This window comes from Diplodia seriata (genome assembly GCF_021436955.1).
Source record: "Diplodia seriata strain FDS-637 chromosome Unknown scaffold_6, whole genome shotgun sequence".
In the NCBI taxonomy this organism is placed as follows: Eukaryota; Fungi; Ascomycota; class Dothideomycetes; order Botryosphaeriales; family Botryosphaeriaceae; genus Diplodia; species Diplodia seriata.
The window spans coordinates 2,333,766-2,348,194 of NW_027117313.1; the positions used below are offsets into that span (position 1 = coordinate 2,333,766).

General features: G+C 54.6%; 2 protein-coding genes across 2 annotated transcripts; one reads left to right on the forward strand and one right to left on the reverse strand.

The window, feature by feature from the left end:
• Positions 1 to 11,031: 11,031 nt before the first annotated feature.
• On the forward strand, positions 11,032 to 12,378 carry nob1 (20S-pre-rRNA D-site endonuclease nob1; the record flags this gene model as incomplete). Its single annotated transcript, XM_066778017.1, has 1 exon — positions 11,032 to 12,378. One exon carries the CDS (start codon positions 11,032 to 11,034, stop codon positions 12,376 to 12,378), a length of 1,347 nt encoding a protein of 448 aa, XP_066632112.1.
• A 641-nt stretch (positions 12,379 to 13,019) lies between these two features.
• Positions 13,020 to 13,312, reverse strand: NOP10 (snoRNP complex protein; the record flags this gene model as incomplete). Its single annotated transcript, XM_066778018.1, has 2 exons — positions 13,020 to 13,048; positions 13,135 to 13,312. The coding sequence occupies 2 exons, from the start codon at positions 13,310 to 13,312 to the stop codon at positions 13,020 to 13,022; spliced, it is 207 nt and encodes a 68-aa protein (XP_066632113.1).
• Positions 13,313 to 14,429: the final 1,117 nt, after the last annotated feature.

Consider the following 14,429-nt stretch of genomic DNA (forward strand, 5'->3'; position numbering starts at 1 on the left):
TTTCGGGCAAAGGCCACAGTTGAATCTGCTGATTTCGGGCAGATTGATGCCGTGACAGACGTGAGATGAAGATTGGGCCACTTGCCTGCTTGATGTTGGCTTTGGACGATAAAGTTGAGTGGCATTGGTAATACCGATCATAGCGGGCTGCAGAAATTCTTAGTTTTGTATGCATCCAAACTTGGTGGTCAACAATCCATATGAGTGGAGCGCAATACCTGTGTGTGCTTATTAATCTTGCCATCCGCCCAATGATTACTTGACTTTCAATCTGTTCTTGGGTGAAGAAGCTCATCAACGTTTAAATCAAGCGGCACTTAATGAGAATTAGATTCCCTAACTTTGATTTTCCCCCTCGATTCTACATGTGCTCGCTCCCTCTCCCCGCTAGCTTACTGTTACTTTCGTTAATTCGTTCTCCGTCATCCATGAAGCTTTTACCCCATTTCCCATCTTACCATCTTCTAATGCATGCAGCGTGTCCTTATCGAGATTGGCGCCTTGGTAAGCATGGTTGCGTATTGGTTCGTGCATCAGAAGGACGGCAAGCCGATCAATTTGCTTCCCTGGTTGCGGTTTTACTGGGGTATGTGGATGATGGTGAGGCGTTAGGTACGGTAGTGAATCATGGTCGATCATCTGCTTTCTGTTTCCACTTGCCTGTGAGAACTGGGTGATAACTGAGTATTGTGGCAGGTCAACCGACGAAGGGTCGAAAGTAAGTGTGCACTCGTATTGTGTGATGGTTTGGCAAAGACTCTGAAAATGTGACATGGAAGTAGTTCGGAGACGACTCGTTGCCCAATTCTTTTTTGGTATTATAGCATATTCATATGTAGCTAGCTTCCATGTCATGTGCTTATTGCTAGTAGTGTGGTTACCTTACTACGCATCTAGATCTTAAGTGTCATTGGGCAACTGTAAGTGCTAGCGGCTTGCACCGTGACACGTACAAGAACAAGTGGTTTGGCAGGGATAAATGCAAGAAGTTAAGTCAGGCTCGAGGGCGGTAGTTGGGCAACTGCAGGCGAAAGAACGTAATGTAGGCAGCTACATTGAGTAGACGAGTCTTGATAAAGATGAAAATATAATCCGAACAATATTCATTTTTCCGCCAATTCGCCAAGCAAATCGCAGCAAAAGACTCTTCCAGTTATCTCCCAAATCTACTCTACCTACCATTATTTATTCTCTTACATTATTACAACATGTGGCGCAAGATACTATGACGCGGACAAGGAAGACTGAAGAGAAACAATTTTGATCCCTCTTGTCATAATCGCTCTACAACAGGGGTATCCTAGAACCTTTCCACACTTGTCCCATATATGCCCGTTTCCTCAGCGATGTGATAATGTTCGTCTCGAATATAGAAAATGACATTCGCTACAACGGTAGGGTCTCGTGTTCGGAAGCGATATTGAGTGGTTGTCTACTTGGCTCTGGAGCGTCGCGTGGCTAGTGCTGAGGGATGAAGAGCGACGATGGAGACTCGATCGGGCGAAGGCTCGGCGGTATGGTTGATCACTGTTTCTATGTTACTGCTGATGATTGGAATCAGTGCTACGTGGATGAGCTGAATTGCGCACCAAGAGTATCGCGAAGGTTTCGCCAGTGCTCTCTTCCCTACACTATTCTTTGCGCGTGCCCAAGGCAGCTCGATGGCAACCTTTACAAAGCGGCGAAAGCGATCCCAATATTCCTTTCGCCACCTCGGTTGCGAAGCAAGTTAGTAGACGCGGACATGCTTCGCAAGGTTATGCCGATAGCCTGTCAAGGCGTTTGCTTCCCGAGCCTCGATCGGCTGGGCAACATGCGGACCTCGGAGTTGTCTGTCTGTCCCAGATAGTGTCCAAGAGTCCGTCGTCTATCCCGTATAGATGTACGTATGTCTTTCGCAGGAGTCGGAGACCAAGCGCTGCTTGTCTTGCATTGGTGGAGAGGGAGTGAAGCGATGCGAGTGAGCTAGGCCGTCGAAGCGCACCCCAAGCACTCACGGGCAGATTGAACTCGTTTATCATCATGGCCTCGGGCGTAGTTCGGTGGCACGATGGGTACGACGGTACTTGGGAACTCCTTTTGACGCTGTCAGCAGAACGGCGGATCTGAACGGATCGCCCTGCAGCTCAAGAGGAAAAGGGGGGGAATCGTAAAAACTCCTGTTGCACATGTCCATGGGATCATCGTGTGAACAAAAGAAGCGCATCTAGCCAATTAGTGGATGCGAAATATACTCGGATCACAGGTGGTCCTATGAAAAACGATGGTGTTTCTTGTTGCCCAGGGAGGAGTGCGGCGCAGAATGCCCTCCCGGCGCTCGGCCGATCAGCAGCACGATTCAGCCATCACGCTGACAAACAGCATGCACGTCGGTTCTTATTTCCTCAACAGGTAGAGAGCTCCAAGTCAGTAATGCGTTGCACTTGGTCAAACGCAATCTTCCGGAATAACCGACGTTGTATCGCACAGTGGCGACATGGAGGAGAGTGGTCGGCGTGGGTCATTTGCCCTGGCGATATGGCTTGTGCAGGGGGCCAGTAGGACGGGAATACTAATTCCACTCGTGGCGACTGCTTAGCTGCGTTCCCACTTAATTGTGGTGAAAGTGGAGAGCTTGCGAACCGTCGCAATTGTTTTCGTCTTTGCATACATATGCAGAGTTCTTGGGGACAAAGGTGGCAGTGAGCACCCTGGTACGAGACCAGCGGCTCTGAAATGGGTTTTCTTCCTGCTGATCATGTAGGGGAAAGCCGCGATCGCCTCGTGTTATGATGACAAGTTACGCGCAACGGATGGGCCATGAGGATTATCCAGCTGCAAGTGAGATCTCCGCGCTACATCCTGGAATGGATGATATGACAGCGTCGTTCAGTCATGGCGACGTCCCCGCTGGTAGCCCCTCTCAAACAGCCTTATGCGGGGTTTGCGCAAGCTGGTGGTGATCCTTCAAGGTGAGAGACGAGGTGACGGAGTGAAGCTTCTTTGGGGACCGTCAGCATGATGCTCCCTCGTCCCGACCCGCGTGTCCTGCGAACTGCTGCAGGAGACTCTTTGACTCCTCTCGGGGATTGTGCTGATGGTGGCATGACTGCAGGAGTTGGTATCGGATTCTGGACGTTAGTGGTGCCCGGCTAGTGGCAAGTGGCTTTTCTTTGCAGATAACATACGATACCTGGGTGGAAACTTCTCGTCGAGTGGAAACACGTCTACAAGGCTGTCTGGATGACCGCTACCGGGTGCCTCGAGCTGTGTTATCACAAGCAAGAGTATGAGTGAAGGACGGGGTGGCCTACTGGTCTAGCTCTGCTGCAGTCTAGGCATCTCTCAGGACCAAGCATCCTGCAGTCTCTTTGAAGGGTCTTTATTGCCCGTCAGCAGACCAAACTCGACACCCTGGGTAGCTGCAGCTTGAGTTGCATGAGCACTGACGTGGTAAGAGGAAAGATATGAACTTCCAAGCATCAGTGGCGCAGTCAGCAAACAAGTCGCCTCCCAACCGACTTGCCATTCAAACCGCAGAGGCCATGAGCATTGCGGTGACATCATATCTAGTTCAAACACAAGTTTCGTTGGAATGGTCGATCAAATGTCACACTGTGCTTCCATTCTTGGGATTTCGGAATCTAGCTCAAGAGTGTAAATCGAAGAGACTCGACAGTATCCGCACAAGATCGCAGCCGGGTTTTTCCATGACCGTTTATTAATTCACAGAACGGGCTCAAGAGCAGCAGCAGAATCATGGCGTTATCAAAGACACAATGCACCAAGGTACGAAGATCTTGAACTGAGAAGCGAGAAATAACAAACAACCCGAGCATTAAACAATATGACGTGACTTATTCAACGCCGTGAGAACCGAAATCTCTCTGAGCGAGCCGTCCAATTGGCCTCCTCGACCATCGCTTCTCGTGCTCTTTATCGAATTATGCCACGAAACCCCAACTCGGTACAGAAACTTGTGATTGATTTGCATTTGGCCGTACGATTCTAAGTGATGATGATCACCAAGGAGGTGGGAGGGAGTGATATCAGGTGTTTCACTCTTTCGGAAAAAGATATTCGCTATTCGGAAGCTTGGACCGAGAACAGGAGACAGGAAAACAAAGCATTAACGAGTTCAGCGGCGCGGCGTAGGGGCATGCCTGTCCGCTGGGAGAAGAAGTTACTGCTGCAACGATATGCGCCTCGTGAGGGACTTCCTTCCACTTGGAAATCCGTCGGAAGCCGCTCTTTTGAGGCGATGGCCGAAGGAACACATGTTCTTCAGCTCAAGGGCCAGAAACAAAAGTGCGTCACCCCCGAAGGAGAAACAATACTCGAAGCGACTCGTGGCTTCCCCACGTGCATCGCAGAGTAGCGCGCATTGGAATCGCCACGCTCGAGCTACTTGGTGATCACGTCTCACGCCGTTTCGACCACGATGGACAAGGAATATACCAGACGTGTTGATTGGTGTGAGGAGTGTAACAACGATGAGTGCTGAGCCTCTTTTCCATGCCCTGGTCCATATGTGGCTAGAGACAAGAAGGTTCAACATCGGGTCCGGCGTCGTGTCCTGCGGAGCGAAGGTTGGCCGATTGACGGCTGATTGTATGGGCTGGGATACAAGTGGAAGTTCGAGAAAATGTGTCAATACCAAGACCTGTGCGGCGGTTCGGCTATGTGTGGTGTCACCTCTCACTGTCTCCGCGACGACGGTTGTCTGCACGACAGTGGGCCATATGTCGGATGCGGCCTTGGCGTTTGGCTGGCTCCGTCGTATGCCTTGTTTCCGGAGAAGTAATCCAGCGAGTGCGAATTCCCGAGGGGCATCTCCGCAGCTGAAAGTGGGACAACAGCACTATCCGTTTCCAATCGGGAGAGCGGGCGGTTCGCAACGGGCTTACGTAGTGCGTGCGGAAGATGCCCGGGGGGATCTTTGACGCAAGAACTAAGCGACAGCTCTCTCATTTCTTCAGGAATGCGATCGCTAAGACACAGATGCCGGAAGCTCGCACCTGCAATAGTGGCGGCCAACTTTGTTCCGAGCCTACATAGCTTCGAAGATACTACCGGTTCCGATTCGCCCTTCTCTCAGGGGCATGACATATACGAGGCTGGTGCATGCCGTGAAGAATTGCTGTGTGACTCGGAAGTGCTGGGGATGATCATGTGTGATGCTGAGTGGCTAGGGGCCCACTCACACAGCCGCTGCGCTGGGTCACCTCCATCCAGCAAGTGACCCGGGTGCTGACGAAAGCGTGAATGGTCGCTCGACGGCACTGGATGCGGTATCGTGTGCGCTTGGAACGCGAAGATTGTGGAACCTTCCCTTGGCCCGGCCCGGCCCGTGTCCTACACACTGAACTCTGGCCGTGCACCTATTGTGATGCTGCCATTCTCGTTCCGCCGTAAACAGGAAACGGGCGTACGGCTACTCATTATTACACCCAAGATCCGTCTAACATGGCGAAAGCCCCAATGTCTTGTACAGCCAACCCTTCCACGGGCCGAACGTCTTCATCGAGACCACGTCCGCATTTGATTATCTTCCGTTGTTGATTGTGCCAATTGGGAGGCGAGCCGAGTCACGAAACCGACGATAAACTTGCTCGAGGAAAGACGTTCAGCGACGATGATAGAGGGCGGGTTGATGCCTTCTTCTCCTAAGGACAGATGGGTGAGTACTTGGCTGGAGCCATCGTCCGCGTAGGCTCGGCAAGACAACAACGTAGTGCCCCGTGTCCTCGAGGTCTGTAATGAGACGCTGAAGCGGTCGCGATAGAAGCGAAACGTCTGACCAGCCCAACACCCCCCATCGCGGCATAACCTGAGCATCAAGCATCGCGAGATCTTGCGAGGCCATCTGGTATCCTTCTTGAGGCACTAGTAGCCGTCATACTTTTGCGTGGAGGTGGAAGCGACCGAACGGGGGAGCGCGTCGTTGGGAGTGAAGGCTTCGCAAGGGTGGTTCAAACGGACTGCAGTCAATTGTGTGTAAGCTTTTGGAGAATGGCCGACAATGTATCAGGATGAAAGAGGGTGCCTCCCGGCTCCAGAAGGTGTATTGTGCGAGCCCGGGCGCGCACTGCTGCGTTGGCAACGCGGGCCTTGCAGCCGCTTCCGCAGAATATATTTGCCGGACCTTACTGACTAGCCGGCGCTTCGATGAACGAGAAACAAAGTTTTCATGGAATGTGCCATGCCACGCCCAAGTAACGGGTGGGCTGGCGGCATCCACCCGCGATTGGTGGATCAACCGCCGCTTGCGGTTTGATTCTTCTGCCAGTGCGCGACCGGCACCAGGAATTGTATCGAATCGTCCTCTTCCCCTCCCGACTGGCACCTCTGCCCTCCCATGCGACCGTCTTCTGACACCCCCGCGTTCAGGGCCCGCACTCTCCCGATAGGCTTGCCGGGGAGCATGAGAAGCTCTGGGCCATCCAGCTGCACCCTTGACAATTGGAGCCAACGATGCCCCCTTCAGTCATCGGCGCTTATTCGACCGGCGCCCCTGCCGTAACTTGCTGAAGCCTGACCTTGCTTTGACGACCAAACCCCGGCAGACAGATCCATCCGAAGGTCGCGAGAGGAATGCGAATGAAGCTGACAGCCACCAACTATTGGTCCGGTAGATCGTGTCTGCCAGGCAGACGGGGGCCGGAGCGGCGAAACAATTTGCTCAATCGTCGCATGCATGTACCTGCGAGAGACGAAGACCTCTCCGCATGAGATGGTAAAACCAGCGCTTCTTCGAGGCTCAAGCGGCTAGTCGGACCGGACATAAGTTGCATAAGGCGGGTTTGGCACACCCTTTGGCATGAGCAGGCATCTCGCTACTCGAATCCAACGTTTGCTGTGCAGTCTTGCGAGGTGGGTTTTGCTATGTTGTATGTACGCTCAGGCACGCGACGTGCAGACTGCGGGCACCTTTCCGACAGGAAGATCCTTGCCCAGAAGAGGACGATCTCGGAATCCATCTGCACGCTGATCATGAGCTGTTGACGTTGTGCCGAACTCGCGTCTGTTTATGAGGTACCCTTGTCAGTACTTCACCGGGATCATGCCAGCAACCGGTCTTGAAGATGATCTATCACATGTTTCAACAGCAATCGTTGAGCGGACCAAAACGACTTGCTCCACGGGTCGGAGCTTGAATTCCTGCATTCGGCGTATCCTTCCAAAGAGTGCTGGCATTGACCTGCCGAGGCCTTCCAACAAGTAGGCTGAAGAGAGGGTCAAGTTCAAACAGGGAACGAACAGACTATCCGTTGTAGCACGGAAACGAGAAAGCCGGTGGCGAAAGAACGAGCACTTGACGCAGTGCTAATGGGAAATCGAGCAGAAAACGTTTGGCCGTGACGCTCTCCTTTCCTCCCTCGAGCGTGACATCCTCATACAGGAAATATCCTCGTTGCTTCGAATTCCCTCAGTTGTGCCCGCGTTGACATACCAGGCGCGGTGAAGACAGTGACGACCACGCCGCGACCGTCGATTCCTAAATAAACGTTAGAAAGACGTGGTAGTATTCGGATGGCAGACCCACTCCCATGTCTATGCTCATGCCCACTCCATTGGCCTCGACGCATGCAGCCACTCAGAGCATGAATCAACCACTCTGGCCGAATGGAAAAAGCAATGAAGGCGATAATCACTGCCAGCTCGCCGCATAGTCCTCCGTATCTCCCGTCCACGGAAAACTCGTATGGCTGGTGATTCTCGGGGAAGAGTGAGTGCATCCAAGGTTGGTTACGCTGTAGGCCCAGCCTCCGGTGCTCGCCGCCGATGCCGACCCAGTTGATTGAGCCATCTCCGTGATCAAATCCAACATGGTTCCAGTCTGAGTTCTGTTCGTGATCGACTCGATGCTCGGTGACGTCGTAATTCAAGGCCCAGAAGATGCTCGAGCTGTGATAAACCGAGCATGTAGCAAACACCTCCGAGCCCTGTGGCAGATTGCCATTTGTCATGTCGTAAACGGCGGCCCCATTGAAGCAGAACAGCTGGGAAGACACGGCAACAGAGCCGTTACCTACTGGCGGCAGCCAGATGCCACGGACAGGCTCTCGCGGCCTGGAGTTCCGGCGGGGGCCAATGTGGGTTATGCGAAAGTAGAATGAGACCAAGGGGTTGCTCTTGGAAAATGTCAGCGTAGATTTAGGGAAAGTCTCAACACTCGTACCATGGTTGCAGATACCGCTTGAGTAGTAGCAGCTTGAGTGAATGCAGGCGTGGTGTCGTTGATTGCAATGATCTCTGAGCCTTTTAAGCTCAGTGTCAAGCAGCGCACCACCACTTTTGTGGCACCGTATTGATGCTTCTGTTGGGAGGCGATTGCAAAGGGCAGGTTACACACATAATCCTGTAGGATATGTCCATATAAGCCGGGAAAGGGTGGCAACAAAGCGCAGCCGAACGGTTGGCCAAGTGTGGAGGGAGTCTGCGGTTTTACTGCCCAGAATGAATATTGCAGTGTGATTGGTGCCCATGCATCCGCTCCGAATACCTGCCGGCTGCAGCCAGAGGCAAGAGCTACGCAGGAAACGAAACCATTGACCGGACTAAAAGGATCATAAGGAGGTCGGGGCTCGTACGGCTCCGTGGTGGATCACCGATGCGAAACCTTGTCTGTACCCACCCTCGGCCGATGTGTGTACTGAAGAAGCTTGTGCTGCAAGAGGCCGCCGACTGGCCAGCCGGCTGACCGCGCGCCATAGCTTCGACCAGGATAGAGTGATACGTGGGCCTGTAGACAGAGTGGCATGTGGAGGAACGGGGGGTAGGAGGACCAGTCGGAGGCGTATTCATTTTCACCAACGCGGTTGTGGCCATCAGAGGCCAGCCGATGACGTGGAGCAGGGCCGTTGTGGAGTCTTCGCTCAATATTGCTGCGGGCGCGTGTCGCCTCCAAGCCCGAGCCAGGAAGCCCAGAGACTGGAACCAGCCACCAGCGGCATAAGGTCGTGCGGTTCAAGGTAACTGCGGTGGGCGGCTTCCACCATACCTGCCGATTGGAGACTGTGCGCTGAGCATGGAAGCATATGGTAAGCCTGGCGATAACAACGCAAGGCGGGGGAGGGGGTAAAAGTTGACGACCTAGCCTCATTGGGAGCTTGCGCGGTCGGGGGGTATCGGCTACCGTATCTTGTCCGTCCGTTTTGCAGAAGATTGTACTGAAATCTTGCGCAGGCGTAGACCTTCCACGGTCCAGATGAGGACAAGAGGTGATATATATGTATCTCTCGATCAGCTGAGATGGCTCCAGGCTAGCGCAGATGGACTGGCGTGACAAGAGAGGGCCACGACAGAACGTGTAAAGCGTGACGGGTACGCGGTAAATTAGCGGCTGCCTTCTTCTGTTGCCTCTTTTTCCTCCAAAGTGCCTACTGGCTTCTCAACTTTCCTCATGGCCGTTCAAAACTACTAATCGGACGACGCGTATGACCGATAGAGACCCTTGTTTTGCTCTTCACAATTTCGGTGGATATCGTCGACAGCCTTGAGGCACTTCCGAAAGAAAAGGCGACCTGTTCGTGGATCCCGATCCGACCTCGCTCCCGGCCGCTCGGAGAGAGACGTGGCTCGCAACAAACCGATCGTCATGTCTTCGCTTCCAACTCGCAACATCGCTGGGACTTTAGTGCGTATCCATCCATTGCCAAATTGCCGCTGGCGCCGTGATGCGAAGCTGACTGCTCGAAGTTTGCTGACCAGCCACACGCTGCCTCATGCCGCCTTCGAGACGGAGGGAAAAAGCCAAAAGTCCAGCTCCAAAGACGGCAGAAGTCTCAAAATCTTTCAACCCACCAATACGAGATACGTTATACCCAGTGCCAGGTCGGAGGAGAGGGTAATATGGTGGTGTGCTCTAGGAAGATTCCATCCAACGGTTCCCGGCACGGCACGATCGCATCGGCCCTCGCCGTATTGCTTGAATCGGGGAGCGGAATCGATCCGAGGAGCCTGGTTGGATTCCTCTGAAAAGTGGAGCTTTGGACATGACACAGCACATGAGCTTGAGTGGTCAATTTGGGGCGGTCCGTGGTGTGTGGAAAGCCAAGGAGCACGCCCTGGAAGGGTACGTGACCCGTCCGAGGACAAGAGCGTCGCACGCCGCATGGTAAGAGACTGGCCCAGGCCTAGACGCTAAGAAGAAAACGTCCTTTGGCCGGCACCAAAGCGGAGAGCAGATGCGGGATGGGAGCGAGTACCAATTGAACGGTCATGTCCAGGTTGTCGCCCGGTTGTCTGAGTTCTTCGTATTGCATCGACGGCTCGGGCGGCTCCTGGCACAACCGCAGATCCCCGTCTACACATCGGCGGTGATGACCACATGAGGGCTGCATGGGGTTATACATGACGGAGACGTCGCCGGTGACTGGCGATCGATAAGAGATCGGATGGTGGATTTGACTGTGTTCCGGCCATGCTGGCGTGTAGTCCAGAGGTTGCAGGATGCCCATGGCAGATCTACCGTGACGCAAGTCAGCAGCTGCTGTGCCGCAGCGGCAGGGTGGGATTGCGGCGCGGGCCTCTCCCTCGGACTTGCGTGAGTCAAGATTCCAGACATGCGGACCATCTCTGACCAGGGGTGGACACGCGCCACATGCATGAAGAAGGGGCCACAGCGGGTAGCCCATCCATTCAGGCCCGGGTAGGGGTGGGTTGCGGTCACTGGCAGCTCGATCCTGGAGGGCAGCAGTGTAAAGAACACGCGCGGATCGGAGGGACGAACCGCGCCGCAACGGTGCATGTGCGGGCGCACCGAGCGAGAATCCTGTCCGCGGACGGTGAAGATGTTTGACAGACGATGTCTGCGTCTGGAAAAGAAGCAGATCCCTGCATGCTTCCTTTCCGGAGTTGGTACCGGGTCGGTAGCGGGTCGGTCACGTGATTGATGACTACGCCTTTAGATTTTCCACCGCGAACAAAGTCGCATCGCCAATTTCGAACGGCGACTGCACGCACCCCGGCTTCCGCGCAGCTCGCTCGCAACAGTTAAGCCGTGTTTCGACAGTCCGCTACCACCGTTGCCCCAACCACTCCGCCGCTATGGCTTCGGAGAAGCCTATTCACAGCCTCGTCATTGACGCAGGCCCGATCATTAAAAATTCGCCGACAGTCTCAACTTTGCTAGCCCAGTCAGAAGTCATTTTCACCATTCCTGCCGTCGTGTCGGAAATCCGGGACGAAGTCACAAGAGCTAGGGTAGAAACCACCTTACTTCCATTTCTTACCCAAAGAAACCCGCATCCGGACACGGTCAAGATCGTCCAGGACTTCGCCCGCCGCACCGGCGACCTAGCCGTCCTCAGCAAGACTGACATACAGCTCATTGCCTTGGCCCGCGACCTTGAGTGTGAGCGGAATGTCGGTGACTGGCGTCTGAGGAACGTCCCCGGCCAGAAGAGGACAAATGGCCCCCCTCCAGCCAAATCCAGTCCAGAAGCTGCATCCGGTTCCGAAGCACCCTCCGGAGCTACTGCCGATACTGAAGCTACGCCTACAAATAGCGAAGCTGCCGAAGACCCGCCTGCCACCACCGCCGCAGCTGGGTCGGACGATGCCACTGAAGCGGTCACGTCCGCCCTCTCAAACGCCCGGATTTCTGACGAGGTTCCTTCACCCTCCACTCATGCAGGTGCAGATGTGTCCGCAGAAGGCTCAGCCTCCGCAGCAACGCAGGATCCACCCGCCGTCGAGGACGCCTCCGGAAGTGCGTCTGGGGCCACCGACGCGGGATCCGAGTCCGACTCGGATAACGATGGCTGGATCACGCCATCTAACATCAAGAAGAAGCAGGCACGTGACCAGATGATGAGCGCTGAGACGACCGAGGACGCATCCAAGACGCTGCAGGCCGCCATCATGACGACCGACTTCGCCATGCAGAACGTCATCCTGCAGATGAACCTCAACCTGCTCTCGCCCTCGCTGCAACGCGTGCGTCATCTCAAGACTTTCGTTCTGCGCTGCCACGCCTGCTTCCTCACCACCAAGGAGATGAACAAGCAGTTCTGCCCCCGCTGCGGCAAACCCACCCTCAACCGCGTGACCTGCACCACCACCCAGAACGGCGAGTTCAAGCTGCACCTCAAGAAGAACATGCAGTGGAACAACCGCGGCGAGCGCTACAGCGTGCCCAAGCCCGCCAGCAAGTCTTCGTCCGGCCGCATCACCGCCGGCGGCGGCAAGGGCGGCTGGGGCGCCGACCTCATCCTCGCCGAGGACCAGAAGGAGTACGTGCGCGCCGTCACCCAGGAGAAGCGCCAGAAGCAGCGCGACCTCATGGACGAGGACTACCTGCCGTCTATCCTGACGGGCGAGCGCAACAGGACCGGCGGGAGACCGAAGGTGGGAGCGGGGAGGAATGTTAACGCCGCCAAGAAGAAGAGGTAGACGGGGATACATGGGTATATATCAAGGGCATAGGGGCAGGCTTTGGCATTTGCTTGGCGTATTTCGGACCTTGATGACTGGTTTTAAGTTAAGATATCAAAAGTTCACGACCAATTCAGTTTCTCGTTTCCGCGTAGATTCGGGGCACGTTTTCTTTATGGAGAGGTTTGATCCCTCTTGGTTCGAGAATCAAAGACTGTTGATCTACAAATCATTGTCTTCCAAAGAACAGGACGGCAGAAGTTACTCTGCGAGCACCTAGAGCTCTTCAGAATGCGCACGGACTTCTTAGTCGTGGGCATGAAGAAGCTGGTGGTGGCTTGCTCGTCGAAAGTTCATGCGACAGCAGTGGCTGCGCAAGTTGCAGTGATGGAAACCAAAGCGACGGTGCTAGGAGCAAGCGAGATAAGAGTCTTCATCACCGACATTCTCATTTTGCTTCTCATCGCTCTGATTTTGCTTCTCGCCCACATCTCGGACCTCAGATCCTTCCAATCATGTTCATCTCTAGCAACCGAGTAAATGCTGACAGTGTCGGAGAAACGACCTCCCCTAAACGCCGCCTTAAGAGCCAAGATATCCGCCATTCAAAACACCGTTAACGCCAGCCTTGGTGGAAGTAGCCTCGCTAGAAGCGCCGTTCATGCGCCCATGGCCGCCTGCTTGTTCTCTGTGGCAGCAGTTAGAAAAGAACCCGATTTCCAGGCATCAGAACTGGGAGCGATGAGGATCCAATTCTGGGGTGATGGCACGTACTGGGCTGCTGGGTGGGGAGAAGGCCGAAGCGCTTCTTGAGCGTGACGCGCTGGCGGGAGTACTTGTCGTCGGGCGAGAAGCGGGCCGGGTGGGCGGACTTGGTGGCCTCGCCGTCGACGATCTTCTTGAGCGTGTAGACGCGCTTGCCTTCGGCATCGAGGTGGTACATGAGATGCATTCTGCAACGGAAAAAAAAGTCGTCAGCCCCACGATTCCCTTCCAATTCGCAGCATGACACGGGAGAGCAGAAACTCACGTTGCGGTGGATGGGGAAGATGTGCCTTGCTACGTGGAGCGGAGGAGATTGAATCTGCGACGTGTGCGGTCGGTGGTGGTGCGTCCAGTCGGAAAGGTGCGGTCGCGAACTGCTCTCGTCGAAAGCTCCAAAAGATTCGCCCAGGGCAAGAAATCTTACGGGCGGCCCGCCCGGCGAATCACCGGCGAATCGTGCGGTACGGACTGGAACAACGTATTGCCGGGTAAGCTTGGCGGTCGATGACGGGGCGGGAAAGAGGGACCCTGGCTCGCCGCCCGCCGACGCGCCGCGCATCCCCGAAGAGGCCAGACAAGCTGCTGCTGTGAGCTGCTAGAATTATAACGACAGCATTCGAACACACTCTTTGTACGGACGACGCCTAACCAACCATGCGCTCACCACTGAGCTTCGTTTTTCTCATCCTCGCCTGGACGTTTGGCGTCTCCGCGCAATTCCAGTTCTTCGAGCAGATGTTCGGCGGCGGCGGCGGCCACCATCACCACCAGCCGCAGAACATGCCCAGCGACTCGAGCTGGTACCAGCAACAATACGACGGCGGTAAGTAATCAACCATTATGTTTTTGGCTACATTCCACAATTCGCGACTTGGGCGCTAATGCAATTCAATCTACCTAGCTACCTGCGACAAGTACCTCTGCCCGGGCACACTCTCCTGCGTGCATTTCCCGCACCACTGCCCCTGCGCTTTCCCGAGTGTCGAAGACAAGGTCGAGCTTGGCGAAGGGATTGCTATTTGCGCGAGCAAGGGGGGATTCAAGGAGGGTGAGACGGTGCGCAAGATCGAGCTCGCTAGGAAGGGGTTGTTGTGAGGATGTCACAATGTTTGTGTACCGAGCAATCATTCAGAACGACAGACTGGCGTTGTGTACAATCAAAGAAGACTTATTTTGGTTGGCATGTTTGTGCGGTGCAGTTCACTCCCGTGCTGTCAAACGCAAATCTCTTGTCTATCTTCGTTATATTTTACAGTACCATTGCGCAGAAAACCACTGCCCAGACAGACCACCATTTCTATGCA